General features: G+C 35.3%; 1 protein-coding gene and 1 long non-coding RNA gene across 3 annotated transcripts in view; one reads left to right on the plus strand and one right to left on the minus strand.

The window, feature by feature from the left end:
- Positions 1-13006, plus strand: part of LOC124159738 (dynein axonemal heavy chain 6) — a 126592-nt gene extending 113586 nt beyond the window's left edge. Inside the window, exons 66-71 of the mRNA XM_046535648.1 lie at positions 7458-7628; positions 7714-7893; positions 7973-8065; positions 8225-8425; positions 12220-12337; positions 12710-13006. Coding sequence (XP_046391604.1) covers positions 7458-7628; positions 7714-7893; positions 7973-8065; positions 8225-8425; positions 12220-12337; positions 12710-12948 — 1002 coding nt within the window. The 3' untranslated portion in view covers positions 12949-13006. The remainder of the gene's footprint in view (positions 1-7457; positions 7629-7713; positions 7894-7972; positions 8066-8224; positions 8426-12219; positions 12338-12709) is intronic.
- Positions 13007-13104: 98 nt separating this feature from the next.
- LOC124159202 lies at positions 13105-17139 on the minus strand. Of its 2 annotated transcripts, XR_006864920.1 has the most exons (4): positions 16800-17139; positions 15939-16074; positions 15623-15727; positions 13105-13139 (listed from the first exon to the last, which is right to left on the minus strand). It is a non-coding gene; the product is annotated as an uncharacterized LOC124159202 (long non-coding RNA). The 2 variants fall into 2 exon arrangements; XR_006864921.1 differs by lacking the exon at positions 15623-15727 and having other exon boundaries at positions 16800-17134.
- Positions 17140-17248: the final 109 nt, after the last annotated feature.

Raw genomic sequence — 17248 nt, forward strand, 5'->3', positions numbered from 1 at the left:
GTCGTTTGTGCCAGTGGCGGTTGGTACATTTTTGAATGATCATGGCGTCCCCGAACGAAGACTCCGCGAGCCGTGTACCAAGTTTGAACTCAAATAATCACTTTGCTTGGGTGTTGTGAGTGAAAGCAGATTTTCCAACGTTTCGATGGAAGGAGAAATGGAGGACCTGACCCGGTGTGAAACCCGAGAAAACTTCACTGCAGATATTGAACAACATTTAGCCTTTCGAGCCCAGACTTCTAAACAGAAAGGAAAGACTTTTAACGAAGGCAGGATGGATGGAAGTAATCCGAGGGAAGATTATAAGGACAATTCAGGGAAATCAGCCAACAACCAACGACGATTTTGGTGCTTTGCCTGTGGAAAGGAATATTTCAAAGAATTGCCCTAGGAAGAAGGAACATGAAGGGGAAAGAATTGTAGTAGAGCAGAAGAAGGTGTCAACAGCCATCGTGTCCAGGGAATTCGTGTCGCCCTGCGTGAAGAGGAAAGTACCTGATGGCCAGGGAGTGTGGTTATTAGACTGTGGTGTGTCAGATCACATGTGCCCGCGAAGAGAACTATTTCACCACTTTGAACCAATGGGAGGAGAAGTAGAGGTTTGTGATGGTGCCCCTTTAAGAATTGCAGGCAAGGGAAGTGTGATGCTGAACATATCGGACGAATGCGGAGGTAAAGATGTGGAACTTAAGAAAGTTCTCTATATACCAGCACTACAAGAGAACCTGATTTTGCTAGGGCAAATCGAGGAGAAAAGTTGCAAGATAGAGACCTTCAACGGTGTAGCAAACATCTATCTTAGGGAGAAACTAATTCTCAGGGCAGTAAGAGTCGCTCGACTTTACTATGTGTCGACTGTGGGAGGCATCAGTGCACAGGAGATTAGTGAAGAATTTACAATATGGGGAAGAAGGCTTCCAGAGTTTCTTTTCAAACTTGGCACAGTTGTTTAGGGCACCTGAACGAGCAAAGTATGAAGAAGATTAGTATTCCGCAAGAGATTACAATGGGAGGCTGGAAGAAGGATGATTGCAGCAGTTGCACCATTGGGAAGATAAAACGGTATGCCTTCCCCAAGGGTGAGGGGAGGAAGGCTACCCAGCTGCTACAAAGGGTGCACTTTGATGTTATGAGTCCCATCTTTCCTGAATCACTAGGGAGATGTAAATTTGTTGCCACTTTTATTGACGAATATTCTAGGTTCATCACAGCAGTTCCTATCAAACACAAAGGTGATGTAACTCAAGAATTCATCAAGTATCACGCAAGAGTTGAACTACAGAAGGGAAAACAGATTAAGGAGATCCACAGTGACCAAGGCGGAGATTACACAGGAGCATCTCTTTAACGATTCCTATCCAGCCGGGGTATAGTTCACCGCAAGTCAGCCCCCAGAACACCTCAGCAGAATGGTTTGTCGGAACGATTTAATCAAACACTACAAAATATTGTCAGGTGCATGCTGGAGTACCAACCTCATTCTGGGGAGAGGCAGTTGCTGTAGCCTGCTACATCATTAACAGATGCCCGTCATCTTCATTGGAGTATAAGACCCCATTGGAAGTATGTGAGGGACGAGGATTAAAGAGACAGGATTTCGATCACTTGCACACTTTTGGATGTGAGGCATCGGCATGGACAGCAGAAGACCTAAGGAATGTGTGGTATTGTTTGTATACACGGTTGCGCATTCATTTGTTGTCTGAATAAACGAGCTTCGGCGGCCATGTTGCCTCAGTTGGACTCTGACTGTCGTGCGTATCACTTGTCCTTCAAGATACTACAGGATGGAAAAAACTGGTTGGAGAAAAACAAATGCTGTGCACGACCCAAGGCATCCGTGCAATAACTATGGGATTTCGGGAGTTCATGAGGGACTACTGGTTATGCTCATATCCCTCAGAGGCACCTCAAGCTCTCTGACACCAAAATATAAGTTCAGGTTGGATACCTTTCGGATGCACCTCATACATTGCACGTTGGTTGTAATTCACAGGGGAAGGGAAAATTAACCTCAAATCCTGGAGCAAAAATCTTTGTTGAGGCAAATAATTCAAAGCATTGGAACTGCTGCTATGAATTTTGAGGGCAATTACTCCAAGGTAGAAAATTCTTTCTTGTTGAATTAAAACAACATAATTTTTTTTTATTCTAAGATTGTCTTTCAAAGGATCTAAATGTGAAATTTAGCCCCTTAGTATGTGATTTCTATTGCTCATGCTTCCCATAAGTTCTCTCCCTTACCCCAATATGTCTGGATCTGCCGCTCCTGCTCATTATAGTATATGTATGATAGAAATGCATTACTTTAGTAGCACATGCATGATATTTGCATTAAATTGAAACAAAATGTATAAATTGTGGGATTTTCGTGGAAAATAATGTTCATGGAATGAATACTTAAGCTTACCTTGCATAAACTGTTTAAACTTCCTTGTGATTAATTACCTTCCTTCTTATCTTGCATGCTTCTAGTTCCATATTTGTTAAGTCCAGTAGATACACATTTAAACTACCCCATACATGACTTCAACCAATGCTCATCATCAAGAGTCTTCAATCCAAAGATTGGTTTGACGTTGCTCTCCATTCAGTTCTATCAGTTAATCTCTCTAAATCAGTATAATTCTTCTACTTTAGATTTTTCATCACTGGCTCTATGTATCTCATCTGATGCCTATATGTTTAGCATCAGGGTTTATCCCTTTAAAATTGAGAAGTGCTTCCCTCAAAAGCAAGTTTTAAGCAAATGAATCTATTGGATTTATGCATCATATAATATTAGGTACCAAAGTTTTGTATACTCTTTATATGATATTCTTGGGATGACTTTTCGTTGAACATACATGTTCAGTCGCATTTTTTCAACCTTAATGCATTAAGAAAGAGTCTGAAATAACAGACTAGCTCCGTAATGAAGAAAAGAAGTTTAGATGAATGTTGATCTTGGAGGCCTTAAATGAGCAATAACTGTATAATAAGGGTTAAATGAGTAAAAGGTATTTTAAGGCTATAACAAATAATGTCACCATAAATGAAAAAGTTATGGTATCATAAAATTGGGAGCCAGTAATAAGAAAAAAAGGAAATTTTAGGCAATGTCCTCAGCTTGGTTATTATGCGGAAGGGGGTTTACACAATAAGGGGAAATAGATATGGGTGGTTCCAAATATATAGTCCATCCATACTTCATGTTTCAAGATCATATCCTGTTGAGGAGGATCAACCTCCCAAATGTTCTGGTGGATACAGTCTTAACTAAGCTCATCCCAGTCTTCCTAATGAACCTTCCTCCTCCCCACCTAGAAAAACTTTCTGGCAATGATCATGTTGGGTTAATTAGAAATAATGTCATTCAGCATATAGGTACTTTGAATTGTATGTGATTTTGATTGGTGTGTATATTTGGTTGAAGGCATCATAGATCTCTTGATGAATCATTATCAACTAATGAATTACAGTTACACTCTATGCTTTACTTGTTGAACTTTTTTTTCATTTTATGATGGGAAAAAATATCCCAGTATAGAGGAGTTGGGTTATTATGGAAATAAATTTTTATTTCAAATAGCCCAAAATTACTCAATGGGGTGGTTTCCTATTATTTTTTTATTGCCTAAATCGAAAGATTATTACTCCTGGAGTACGTATTTCACGCTTTTAGATTTTTAAATGACAATAACTACTTTTCGCAATTAAATGAAAAGTGAAAATTTTCAAGTGCACGATAACGCGACGGCTAAGTATGAATTCTGGGAAAAGCCTGAGTGACGTCATTATGGTTCCAGCTGCCGCCGTGTGAGGCCACCTTGGTGCGAGGCTATTAGCGCCGGTACGATGCAGGCTGCTAGCAGGTCGCAGAGTACCCTACTAGCAGATAGTGCTTAGCTTAAATAAGGATTATTAATAATAATAATAATATTTTTATTGGTTCCCAGAGACGTGTCTAAGCCACGTATGGAACAAGTCACAAGAATAGTACATACATGAGGTATTAAAAAATAATATTTAAGGCGAGAAGGATAGGTACAGACATAAACATAAAAGTAATATTTTCAAAAGACAGGTTATAAAGACATAAATTCATCCACTGAATAACAGGGATTGTCACATAAATACACATAAATGAAATTGCAGAGGCTTTTAACAACTATTTTGTGGAAACTCCAGGAGAAATAATTTCAGCAATTAAAAAAAAGAATTACTCTAGCAGAGCTGATGTCACCCAAAGAGTTTTACACTCAATTTTCTTATACCCTGTAACTAATGATGAAATTATTGGCATAGCTCATACCTTAAAAAATAAGTATTCCTCAGGAGTCGATGATATACCGGACAAAATAATCAAATTTGCCATACCTTTTATGAGCAAACCTTTAATATATCTTTGTAACCTATCTTTAACTGATGGAATTTTTCCAAACTGCCTCAAACTAAGTAAAGTCATACCACTTCATAAAAAAGGAAAAGTAAATGATGTAGAAAACTTTAGGCCAATAAGTTTGCTACCAGGAATCTCAAAAGTATTTGAAAGGATAATGTTTAACCGTGTAGTGAAATACTTAGAAACAAACTCTATACTTTCCGAGCATCAACATGGTTTTAGAAGAGGTAGATCAACAACTAAAGCCCTTCACGAATTCGTCACCAAAACACTTACTGCAATTGATACAAACAATTTGCCAATAGGGGTATTCTTTGATCTCACAAAGGCTTTCGATATTGTCAACCATGAAGTCCTTCTGGAAAAACTAAATAAATATGGGATTTCGGGCATAGCTAATAAATGGTTTCATTCGTATCTACAGGAAAGATTTCAGCTGGTTGAAATTTCTCATTTTGATTCATCGGCAAACCTAAAGCTAAATTTTCAGTCTGCCAAAAGAGCAATGAAATCTGGCGTCCCCCAGGGCTCGATACTCGGGCCCCTACTTTTTTTGTTGTATATAAACGACTTACCAAGTTGTGTCCCAGAAGCTGAAACTGTTTTATTTGCAGACGACACTAGTGTATTAATTCAAGGGACTACTCCAGAGTCATTACAATACAAAATAAATTGTACCATGAAATCTTTTCAAAATTGGTTACATGATAATCTGTTGGCCATAAATGTCCAAAAATCTGTGTGCCTAAATTTTAGCAAAGAACAGTGTACATCAGTACAACTTAACGATGTTGACCTCTTATTTGCAGACAATGTAAAATTCCTTGGTGTTGTATTCGAGCCATCCTTAAAATGGTCCTCACACATCAATTCAATAATACCCAAGCTAAGTAAATCTCTGTATCAGCTTAGATATCTTCGCCTTAGCGTAAGCTTTAATATTCTGAAGATGATATATTTTTCTAACTTCCAATCCATACTGGCATATGGCCTCATTTTATGGGGCAGTTCCTGCCACAGTGCAAAAATTTTTAAATTGCAAAAGCAGGCCATAAGGACTCTCTTCAACCTATCTTATAGAGAGTCCTGTAGACCTTATTTTAGTAAGGCCAGTATAATGCCCCTACCCTCCTTGTATATTTTTGAACTCATTCTGTTTGTTAAAAATAACATGAATTTATATGAGTTAAACTGCAACATTCACCAGCATCATACCAGGTCAAACCTAGATATCCACATCAAAACTAGATCTACCACACTAAATACTGAGGGTCCATACCACAAAGGAGCAAAACTCCACAATTCACTCCCACAAAATATTAAAAAAATCAACAATTTTTTTAAATTCAAAACTGAGCTAAAAATTTTTTTAATACAAAAACCTTTATATTCTACTGATGAATTTTATGCTGTATGTAAAGAAAAACTTAAATGAGTTATGTTGTATGTAAGGAAAAACTTAAATGTAAATTAATGTATTAAATATTGTCCTGATGTATCTTTAATTGTCATTTGCATACACACTGTGTTCTATTGCCATTGTTTGTTTGTGTTTTATCCTTTATGTAATGTAACTTGACGAAGCTATGCAATTGTATTGCCTTCAGCGAATAAATTATTATTATTATTATTACTGATAAAGTTGACCTTTGAATTTGGAGAATGAATCTAGCTGTTTAATCTTTAGAGGTAAACATTTAAAATATTTTGACCCAGCATATATGGGGTTTTTGCTGAACATGGTTGATTTATGTACAGTAACTCTTAAATCACTACAACCCCTTGTGTTATAGTTGTGGATATCAGCATTGGTTTTGAGACTGTAAAACTGCTTATTTTGTTGAACAAAGGTAATTGCAGAAAAAATGTATAGGCAAGGTAGCGTAAGAATCCTTAAGGATTTGAAATAGGGCTTGCAGCTGCTTCGCCTAGGAATGTTTTTTATTATTCTAATGGCCCATTTCTGGAGCCTAAAAAGACGAGTAGAATGGTGGGAATGGCCCCATACTGCAATCCCATACATCAATCGACTATGGATATATGCATAATAGACTGAGAGTGCAGTAGCAGTATCAACCAGAGGGACAATTCTTCTAAGTAGGTAACAGCCACTGGACACCTTTGTAGACAGTTTATCAACATGAAATTCCCAAGATAGTGACTCATGAATATATAAACCTAAAAATTTAGTCACAGAAGAGGAAATAAGGGAGGATCCATTTAACCTTAGGACCCAATACCCAATCAATACGACCCTTAGGACCCAATACCCAATCAAACGAAGGAAACTTTCCGACCATAGGCAATTTTAATAAGTGATTATTAAGAGATGTTTCCCTGGGTTCTGTGCCTCATTCATGCATTAGTAATCTCAGACAATGTAAAACTCCTATCTACTCGTATAGAAACTAGGTCCCTGTGACGTCACGTGGAGTGGCATCGCATGGGCGCCAATCTGGCCTTTTTCAAATGAGGTTAAAATTGACCGTTGCCATTCGTCTAAACTGGGACTTGTAAAACCAAATAATTTGTATATTATGAATACACTAATAGTGGGTAAGGAATCGCAATCAATGCATTTCATTTCTTTGATGAAGGAAACTACCCTTTAAAAAACCCTGCATAAAAATGAGTGATTATAATGTAAGTTATGTAGATTATCTTGGAAATATCTATGCTAATCCTAAAATATTGAAAATTGAGAAATGGATATCTATGACATTTCTATTAATTCTTTCATTTACAATGCACAGTTTATTATTAATACAATCAATAATGGGTAAACAGATCATTCAGCTATCAATAGCAATGTGCTTATTCAGTTGCATGCAAAAAGATAAAGTTAATTTAATTATATGTACTATCAGTTTCAACTACAATGATGATGTTATAATTATTGATATGATTTTGAAGAGAGAAAGTGGAAAATGTAATAAAATAGATTAGTTAACCATTATTATTATAAGCACTGAGGAATTGTTGCCCCACTTTCATTTTATTCTATGATTGAAGTTGGCTCTAATTACTTTTACCTTTTAGATTCTGAGTATGATTTGTATTTTTTATTTTTTAGAGCAAGGAAACCGAGAGTATTGTAGGAGCTATTTTAGATATTCAGCCATGTGAAGTGAGCAGCAGTCTTGGTTTATCACCTGATGAGATAGTCTTTGACATGGCTGATGAGATTAGAAAACGATTGGTATTATCTATCAGCAAAGAGAAGGCCCATGAATCAATCATGTTGGTGAGTTTGAAAATTTGAAATTAGCATATGCATGAATGTGAAGTAGAGGATTGATCTTGATACTAATTGAACTTTATTGTCACAGCGTGATCATCGTGGACGCTTGCCATCTTTAACCACTGTGGTGTTGCAAGAAACTGATCGATTTAACAAACTGTTATTCACCATTCATGATTCCTTGGTAGGACTACAAAAAGCTATTAAAGGAATAGTAGTCATGTCTGAGGCATTGGAAGCAATTTATAAATCTTTTATAAATAACCAGGTTGGCAATACTTACAAACCTACTTCATCACCTGAGGTGCCAAAACCAATTTGAAAATTCTTCTACAAACTTTTTACAGGTACCTACATTGTGGAGCAGTGCTGGATATCCTTCAGTAAAAGGTTTAGCAGCGTGGACATCTGATTTGGAGCTGAGGATAAATTTCATCTCTGTAAGACCATTGCTTAAGTACCCAAAATATATTTTTTAAATAACTCTGAATTCTTGATCCATTTCTTTTCTCATTAATATTAGCACATGGCATTTTCTTTTCCAGTTCAATCTGATGTGTTTTCCCTAGCTTATTTTGTTTTTTGTTTATTTTCGACAGACATGGCTGCGGAAAGGTGTGCCAAATTCATTTTGGCTCCCTGGGTTTTTCTTTCCTCAAGGTTTCCTCACTGGGGCTCTACAAACCCATGCTCGTAAATATGACTTGCCTATAGACCAGTTAACCTTCACATTTACTGTGCTGAAGGTATTTTTGGAACAAGAAGAAATAGATCAACAGCTGAGAGAAGATGTACATCAAGTAAAAAATTATACTTTTCCATTTTTTTTATTCAGATCATTATGTAATTATTATACGTATTATATTTATTGTACTGGTTAAGTAAGGTTTGCATGGTACATTGTGACAATCACTCTAGCCTGTCCCCCATTACCTTCTTGAATTCCCTTGATAATGACTATAATGGCTGCATAATAAGACCTATTATTCTTCTCTTCCATGCATTTCTATTCACACCTTCCTCCTCCTCCTAATTTCCCTTGAGAAGTTTTCTTTCCTCCTCAACCGTACGACCAGCTTGCAGGGTCATCACAGAAAATCTGTTCATGTTGGATTTTCACTGCATGGAAGTGTCAATGTGCTGGGGATTTAAAATTGGTGTTTGAACTTTGGAAGCTTGGGTAAACAAATATGCTCAAGTAGCTCAAGTGGGAGTTATGATCACTGTTCAATTCATTTGCTAATTAGAGGAGCAGTCAAAATTTATAAATAGCCTGTAAATTTTATTAGGGATGATGGCTATCACCTGAGCAATGCGTGGTAAAGATACCTTTCCCAAAATATGGGTGTGGCCCTCAACACTTGGCACATTATCCGTTTTCTTTTTTATATTCGATTTAAAAAAATAGGTTTTATTATTTATTTATCCAGAGGTTTTATTATTTCTTTTACTTATCATGGTCAGTATTCCAACATTCTGTCTAGATAAAAATGAATAAATCTCATTCAGTCTTCTGATGATTTCCCAACATCAGGAACAAAACGTTGAGCATTAAAATTTCATTTAACACAGCAGTAATAATAATAATAATACTTTAATTACCAAAAGATCAGAAAGCAATGAGGACATTGATTCAGATAAATGGCACGTCAATAAAAAATATTAGAAGCATCACCAAAATTATGGTATGTTTACAATGGGTACCAATAGAAATGGTCATTTCCGTCATCAGCATTTGAGATGAGGTGAACACAGATGCACCCACAAATACAAATTAAAATCATTAATTTAAATGAAATATTTGGTACAATTTGATGCAACGTTTGGAAAATTCAAAAAGACTGCCAAAAATTTATAAGTTATCCTTGCATAGATATTCATTAATTGATTAATAAATTTCGAGAGGAGAAATGATTTCACTTTACCTTTGAAAATGTTGTCAGTTGTGAAATAATTTACTTGTAAGGGAAGTTTATTGTAAAGTTGGAGCACCACGTGTTTTGGTCCTATACCTGATTTTTGGTGCAAATGGTTGTCAAGATCATTTTGTTTTCTGGTTGAGTGCTGGTGAGCATCTGAATTGAGGTAATTATTATTCATGCAGTAAATTCGAAAATGGATTACACTAGTGAATCTAATCTCTGCAAACATCAAAAAACAATCTTAGGATGTTGACTAGCGATGACGAAAGATAACAAGATCCCATTGGGAAAACATTTTATGAAATACAAGAAAATCTACCTTTTAATTTTGCCAAAAATCCATACTTAAAAGCATATACATACATGTGTACCTATCTCATTTATAAGTGATCAAATATCATGAATAATTGACTAAATGGGATTAAAAATATTTATGGTTTTCATCCAGTGTAAAAAATGATTCAATTTCGTCTCCTTAAAATTAATTTTTTTTTTAATTTAATGCCAACAAAAAATTAAATAATATTTATTTAATCATGGATAGTCGTTTCCTCTCTATATCTTCTTAAAGCACTCATACTCAGTATTCAGTGTGTAAAAAAGGTTTTCATTTGTTTTGCTTGTTGCTCTTATTCATTATGATTTCTAAAGTTGTTCATATAAATACCACTAGTTGTTATAGTTAGCAGCAGTATGTGAGGGTTTTATATAGTTCAAGTCTCTTAGTTGTACACTGCAGCACTGTTGCTGCACAGAGTTAGTGCTTGACTCCATTTGGTGAACTGTTAAACTATTTGAGAGAAATACAGTTGTTTGTACCTCAAGTCATTTATTAAAAACTTTACATGTCCCTTCATCCCAAAAGCTTTTAATAACTCGAAAACTATAAACAGGTCATTGAGCAAAATTCTCCCATAGTCTGAGGCAATGTCTTTTGTGTTTAGCTTAAGCTCAACTCGAGTCCAAATATAGGTGAGATAAGATTGCACTTATCTTATCAGTGAAGTGACGAATAATAGCCGGAAGTATCATATCATTTCTTGGTGATGCAAGATACTACAAATATTTTCAGACAAATTTCTTTACTTAAAACTTATCTATGAAAAAATATGAGCAGTAAAATAAGTATTTTTGCAGTTTAAGAATTTTTCCTCTATATTTCCAAGAACAGTGAATTGGTAAAAAAAACTCATTCAAAAAGAGACCTGCATCATTATCTTCTAGATAATATCTGAAACATATGATTTATTAATACCAACACTGTAAATAGCTCTATTTAAAAATAAGTACATACTACAGGCTCTCTTTAACAACACTGATAGACACAGTCATTTTTCCTCTAGTATTTGATTGGGATACTTATTATCCCACTGTTATCTATTAGTTTCATCACATAAGAAATTAAAACTATTATTGTATGCTAATTTATTACATTTATATTGGCATGATATCTATTCCAGTCATAAATGACATTCATTTGCAATCAAATATTTAAAAAATACTTCAGCATATTTAATATACTTACAGTGGAACCTCGTTAAAGCGAGTACGGCTATAGCGACACTCCCGCTATTACGAGAGATAGCCGATGCACCGTCAATTGACCCTATAATAAGCGTGTTAAAAAATTCGTTTTTACGAGACCCTTTCGGTGTTGGCTCTCGCCATAGCGAGGGTTTCACCGCCGGAAGACTTTCATCAAGACTCCTTAACCTCTGTAATTGCTAGCGATCTGTTAGAAATGAAGTTAATGGAGTGCTCAGTCTCAAATTTATGTGGTAAACTGTCGTTCGATAAATATAATGATTGACGAAACAATGCTTTGCATGATTTTTATTCAGTGCGGCGCTTATAAATTGTTTGATAGTTAGTCGTTATTTGAGTAAGGAAATTTAGTGATGCAAAAAAACATCGCCTTTCGTCTGGATTTATGCTTACGTTTATCGGATAGATGTTTATCTGTCGCCGCACCACTCCTGTTCCTGTATATCTGTTCGCAAGAGGTATATTGGCTATTACTTGCTCCACCTCCGGTAAAGCGACAATTCGCTATAGCGAGTGTTTATTAGTGCACCGTGGGGTGTCGTTATATCGAGGTTGAACTGTATTTTAGCTATCCACGTTTCCCCACATCATCATTTTCATCAAAAGTTTGAATATCTAAATAGTCACCACTGTTTAGATATTCAAACTTTTACATTACTAAAGAAAATATGGTATATTTTACATTATTAAAGAAAATCTATCTGAAGCATTAATTTAATGACTAGTTTGCCTGTTAATTGTGAACTGTTATAAAGCACATTCAGTATATCTTTTTTGCCCATTTCATTGAGAGCTCCAACTACTGTCTGTAAAAAAAGAGCAAGACACCAGAGTTCGAGGAGCTCTATCATCTAAATGAAGAAAGCACTTCTTCAGCAACAAAAAGAACAAGAGAGACCACTTATTTTTACATTGGAAGATATGCTTTCAAAAATATCCTCTTCTCTGTTGTATTTCTTGTACTTGATTTTTTCTCGAAAAAGTACCTTGTGTGAACCCTATTGTCCAAATGCCTGTAATACCTGAAGGGGACTGGCAACCATGTAAAAATTGATGTTTTGTATCATACTATAGACCGCATTTTTATTGGAAACTCAGTAATGTGGATTAATTTTTATTTATTTCAGCCTAAAACCATCTATAAGCAGATTGTTCCACCAGAAGATGGAGTAAATATTCATGGCCTGTTCATAGATGCTGCCAGGTGGGACGTGAACAGTATGCTTCTCACTGACCCATTACCAGGTAAGAATCAGGAAAGAAAACTGGACATCAAGAGATATAGAGAATTTTAGAAAAACATGCAAGTGCATTAGCCTTAAATATTGAAAACCTATGCTTTGCATAACAAGCATATCGAACATAATATGTAAATCAAAGAGCAATATTATTGTTTCTTCACAGCTACTTGATTTTTACATAAATTGTGGACAGTTCTTCTATCATTGTAAAATACTAAAATTTCTTTCAGGATTGCATCGCAATCCACGTTGTCAAAAGCCTTTTCTAAGCCCACAAACATGATGAATTTAGGTGCAAAAAGTAATTTTGGTTTTTTTTTCTTTTTGATGACTGAAGTTTGGATTTACATATTTACTTGAGACTTCTTTTTTTCAGGTGAAATGAATCCTCCATTACCAGCAATGCTGCTTCTCCCTAAAGAGAGCAATAAAATAGTAGACACTCAAAAGCGGTATGTTGCTCCTCTATACAAAACTCCTTTGCGTGCAGGTGTGTTGTCAACTACTGGTCATAGCACTAATTTTATAATGCCAGTACTTCTGCCAACTAGTAATCCTTCAAGTTATTGGATACTTAGAGGTGCTGCTCTAATTACTCAAACTTTAGATGTGTGACATTTAACGTGTATTTGATTTTGTAACAGGAAGTAATAAATTTTAACATTAATCAGAACTGAAAAAGCTCTTCATTCAAGTGTTAATAAATACTATAATATATCACACTGATTATTTCATTACTGATGTGGTATGTATTATTTTTTGCCGTAGAGGAAATTGCTGCCCCTTTTGCTCCCACAAATCCACCACTGCAAAGATAAAAATAAACCATGGATAGAAAGGCTGCGAAAAATGTATCCATAATTTATCCATAAATCTTTTACAAGTGATGCAGGAAATAACATGTCAGGTATTTATCACTTCACAGAGTTGAAAATTTTTCGCTAAGAAAGCTGGCAGAGAATTATTACACCTCATAAATATAGCATGGACATAATCGTAGTGGGGTGGGAGACCAGCTTCTTCCCCCAGAATATGGCTTTTTTATGCATACATTATTACAAATCTTTTAAACAAAGCCAGAATATCATATTTGGTTAATAACCTGCCCATTGTATAGGGAGACCTATCATAAATACGTATGTATTGGCTATGCCCAAGCATAGCATACAACAACATTACATTTGTACAGAATCTATTACTGCATTCAATCAATGCCATACATGAAAACTCAATGGTTCTCTTCTGTAATCTTTCATGAAATCTGATACGGATGTCTTCACTTCTATGGAGACAAGCTTATAATCTGTGTGAGTAAGCTTTTTAATGAGGCAGCCATCCATGTATATAGCATAAATTAAAAATTTTCCCCTTTACAATTACAGGAATTTCTTTCGCATAAGTGTAATATGAGTACATTCAAGAATCACATTTCACCCCTAATTAGGGTCCTTTATTAAGGCAAAAAGTATTTTTTGCAAAAATTCTCCCTTTGTCCCCTTATTTTTTTTTATCATATATAAATTCAAGTATGAAATTTTATCTCAATAAGACCTCAATGACCCTTATCGAATCGAGCAACAAGTTTAAATGATATTTTAATGGAAAATTATGAGGGAATTTTTTTTGCTTGAACCAGGGTTAAAGATAGAAATCAATAATTATTAACATATTTTGAATTAGAATAGGATTAACAGGTGCTTTCATAGTAAATACTATGTATTCTGGATAACAGATACTTTTTTGATTGACTTTTCCTTGGTGCTGAAACATTACTTTTTCCATGACTCCAAGTACTTCCTGATACCAAGAGATCTGATTTTGTCCTTCATTCATAGCAATAAACGATTATTAAAATCCGTAAGTGAAAGCTGTAAGTTTTATGTCCATTCTACTTCACAATATTTCAGATATTGACAATTAGATTGAAAAGTTTTCTAGCTTGGACAAGAAACTACCTGATAGTCTTTCACATGTGGCTCTTGCCAGAGACCAAACCCCTTACAAAATGATCTATGAATAATTTGTTGTCAGGGGCATGACTTCATTGAATGGACTAAACAAAATATAAAGTAAGAAAATGTGGAATTACAAGGTGTTTTACCTTCCAAAATGATCTACATATTTGAATGCCCCATGTGGCAATTTGAAAAAGGGGCCTGAGAAGGGGAAGAGTGTGCTAACAATGAAATATGTACTGTAGTGGGTGCTTTCCATTCATCGATACAAGTCAACTTGCATCACGGTTTTCGTGTTCCATTCTATGTGTGTCGCCGACTGTTGTGACACAAGTCAACAAACGATTACGCGCAGGAATTGGAGAGTTATAAACAGTTACCGTGAGTTGACACTAGTCGACGCGTGAGTCGCATGAATGGAAAGCACCCAGTGGTGTTCTGAAAATTGTCACTCATAAAAACTAGTATCTTCCAAGAGTAAACCCAGGTATTCAATTTATTTCCAAAACATAAGTGGAATTAGATCTAAATTAGCCCTTCCAGAACTATCTTTTGGTGTTTGCAAGTGTGATATCCTTGTACCTACAACTTAGTTGAAACTAATCTTCCAATGGATACAGAGGATTCTGAGCTGGGCTTACAAAATTTTTGCCAGCACAGATTTGACTGGTATCTACAAAGCAGTCTTAAGCATAGTAGTGGCAGAGTCCTCATCGCCATTCATTCTTCAATCCAAAGTTTCCACTTAAAACCACCTTAACTGACTAAAAGTTGGTTTTTGTATTAATTCAGCATGTGATATCACCTATAATCATTAGTGTTGTATACATCCCGCAAATGTGCCTTGTAGTAAGTCTGAAAAGATTGTGTGACACAGCAATTGAGGTAGCTTCTTCAAATCCATCTGTGTCAGACTTCCTCCTTTTAGCTGTTTAACAATTGATGCTTATTAGGCAATTGTATGACAACTAATATAGGTAATTGGCCGGCTAGGAATAAAACGCACCAGTCCTTTCTTTACCTAAAAGGCACTGAACCGCTTTGATGCCATCATTCACTGATAAATAAAATAAATTCATCTGTTTGTATGCACTAGGATAGCTAAGTAACAGAAGGTAAGTAAATGTTAATTGTTGCAATTATTGCTTATCAGTCAAGCATAGAATTCATTTATTACTTCCTAACAAAGATGAATCTGACAATAATCCAGCAAAAGTAAATTATTTCCCATTAAGAGGGGCCTAGGACCATAAAGATTCGCCAGCAACTGTGAAGTGATGGTGGAAGAGGTCAAGTAAAGAGTACCTACCTAGTAAGTACACTATACCACGTACCTAAGTGAATACTGGTCCATCATAATTTAATTTTTGGGAATATATCAACGGTGGAGGTCCAAGCGTGGTCACAATGTGAGTAACAACAAGTATGCAGCTGGGATACTGTTTGGAAAATTTGTTAACAACAGAGATTTACTATGAAGATACCACGACTTACAATAACATAAATTAATAAATGACTCTAATTATCGCATCAATGAAGAATAATTCTTTTGACAATAAAAATTTTCGTTTGTTCTCGAGTCTCAAATCACAATTGCTTCGTTTGAAGGGGTGAATTATACAAGCATGAAATGCTATTGAACATACTCACCGTTAGTTCTTAACCTCCAGCTTCACATTGAATGCAAAACAGCTGATACATCCTCAGACGATCCATCAAACCAGAGCACATTTCCTTAATTGGGACATGCTCACGACTTCCTTAAGGCGTCCCTCACTTCATTTATCTGATACGTGCAAAATTTTTCTGGTCTAGGTTATTTATGTTGAATAAGGAGAAACACCGCAAATCTTATAATAAAGGATAAAATCAGTGAACTAAAACAAAAGTAAGGGGGGTTTCGAGAAACGGGTCAATGCATTTTCTCGAAGGTCATACACATTCCTAGACTTTACAGGCGAAGACCCAGTTTAATACCATCGCCATTAGAGTAGACTCTTAAAAATTTAAAGACTTTCTAAGTTATTATAGATAGCAAACAGACTCTGAGGGTAGCAAAGAGACTTTATGGCCATCGCGAAAAATTATCAACGGGCCCCCGGAGAACCAAACTAGAACTTTGGTAATATTAGTATTACAGCATGATTGCGAGTAAATAGCACTATTAACATTTGGGTATCTTCGGGATATAATTCCAGAGAATCTCAAACGACACGATGCTCGAATTAAGACGTTTCGTCATAAGGCAAGTATTAATTTGATAGGCTAGTCAACTTCTCGTATGAAGGAAATTAACTTGAAATTTTAAAAATCCATCGATTGGAGTTGAATATTCCCTAAATAAATGCAATTACACTAAAAAAACGTAATAAAATTATAACAAAAATTTGGCTGCCATGCCGGTAGCCAGCCTGTCATCATTGCCATGTAACGTGTTAATTTTAGCAATTATCATTCAGCTGACAATTAATTAGAAGATTAATTACAATTATCTCATTACAATGTAAGTACCTTATTCTTCATCGTTCAAGCACTTCAAGGATGTCAAACACTTCGTGCTTACAACAAATGCTGTAGTGCATTCGAAATTTTACTTGATTTGATGGCAAAGAATACCGCTAGATTGATGCCTAATGGAAAATTTTTACTCATAATCACCTGGAATATGAATTTATTCCTGAAAGCTATTGAAATAATGACTAAAATAACATTTTTGGTGGAATATAATTGGATCAATTATTTATGTGTTTTTATTTAAAACTTTTAAATATATTGTTAATGTTATTATTATGTTTCCGTAATGGTGCTAAAATATTAGTTAATATCTTATAAGGATATTTTATTAATCGGATATTCTAGTTATTTCGAATTCAGTAGTCCAGAAATATCTGGAAGATTTATATAGTAGCCAATCACAATTATGGAAAAAACCGCTCTCGTCTGTGATTGGCTGAGATGCC

The sequence above is a fragment of the Ischnura elegans genome, chromosome 5 (genome assembly GCF_921293095.1).
Source record: "Ischnura elegans chromosome 5, ioIscEleg1.1, whole genome shotgun sequence".
Classification (NCBI taxonomy): Eukaryota; Metazoa; Arthropoda; class Insecta; order Odonata; family Coenagrionidae; genus Ischnura; species Ischnura elegans.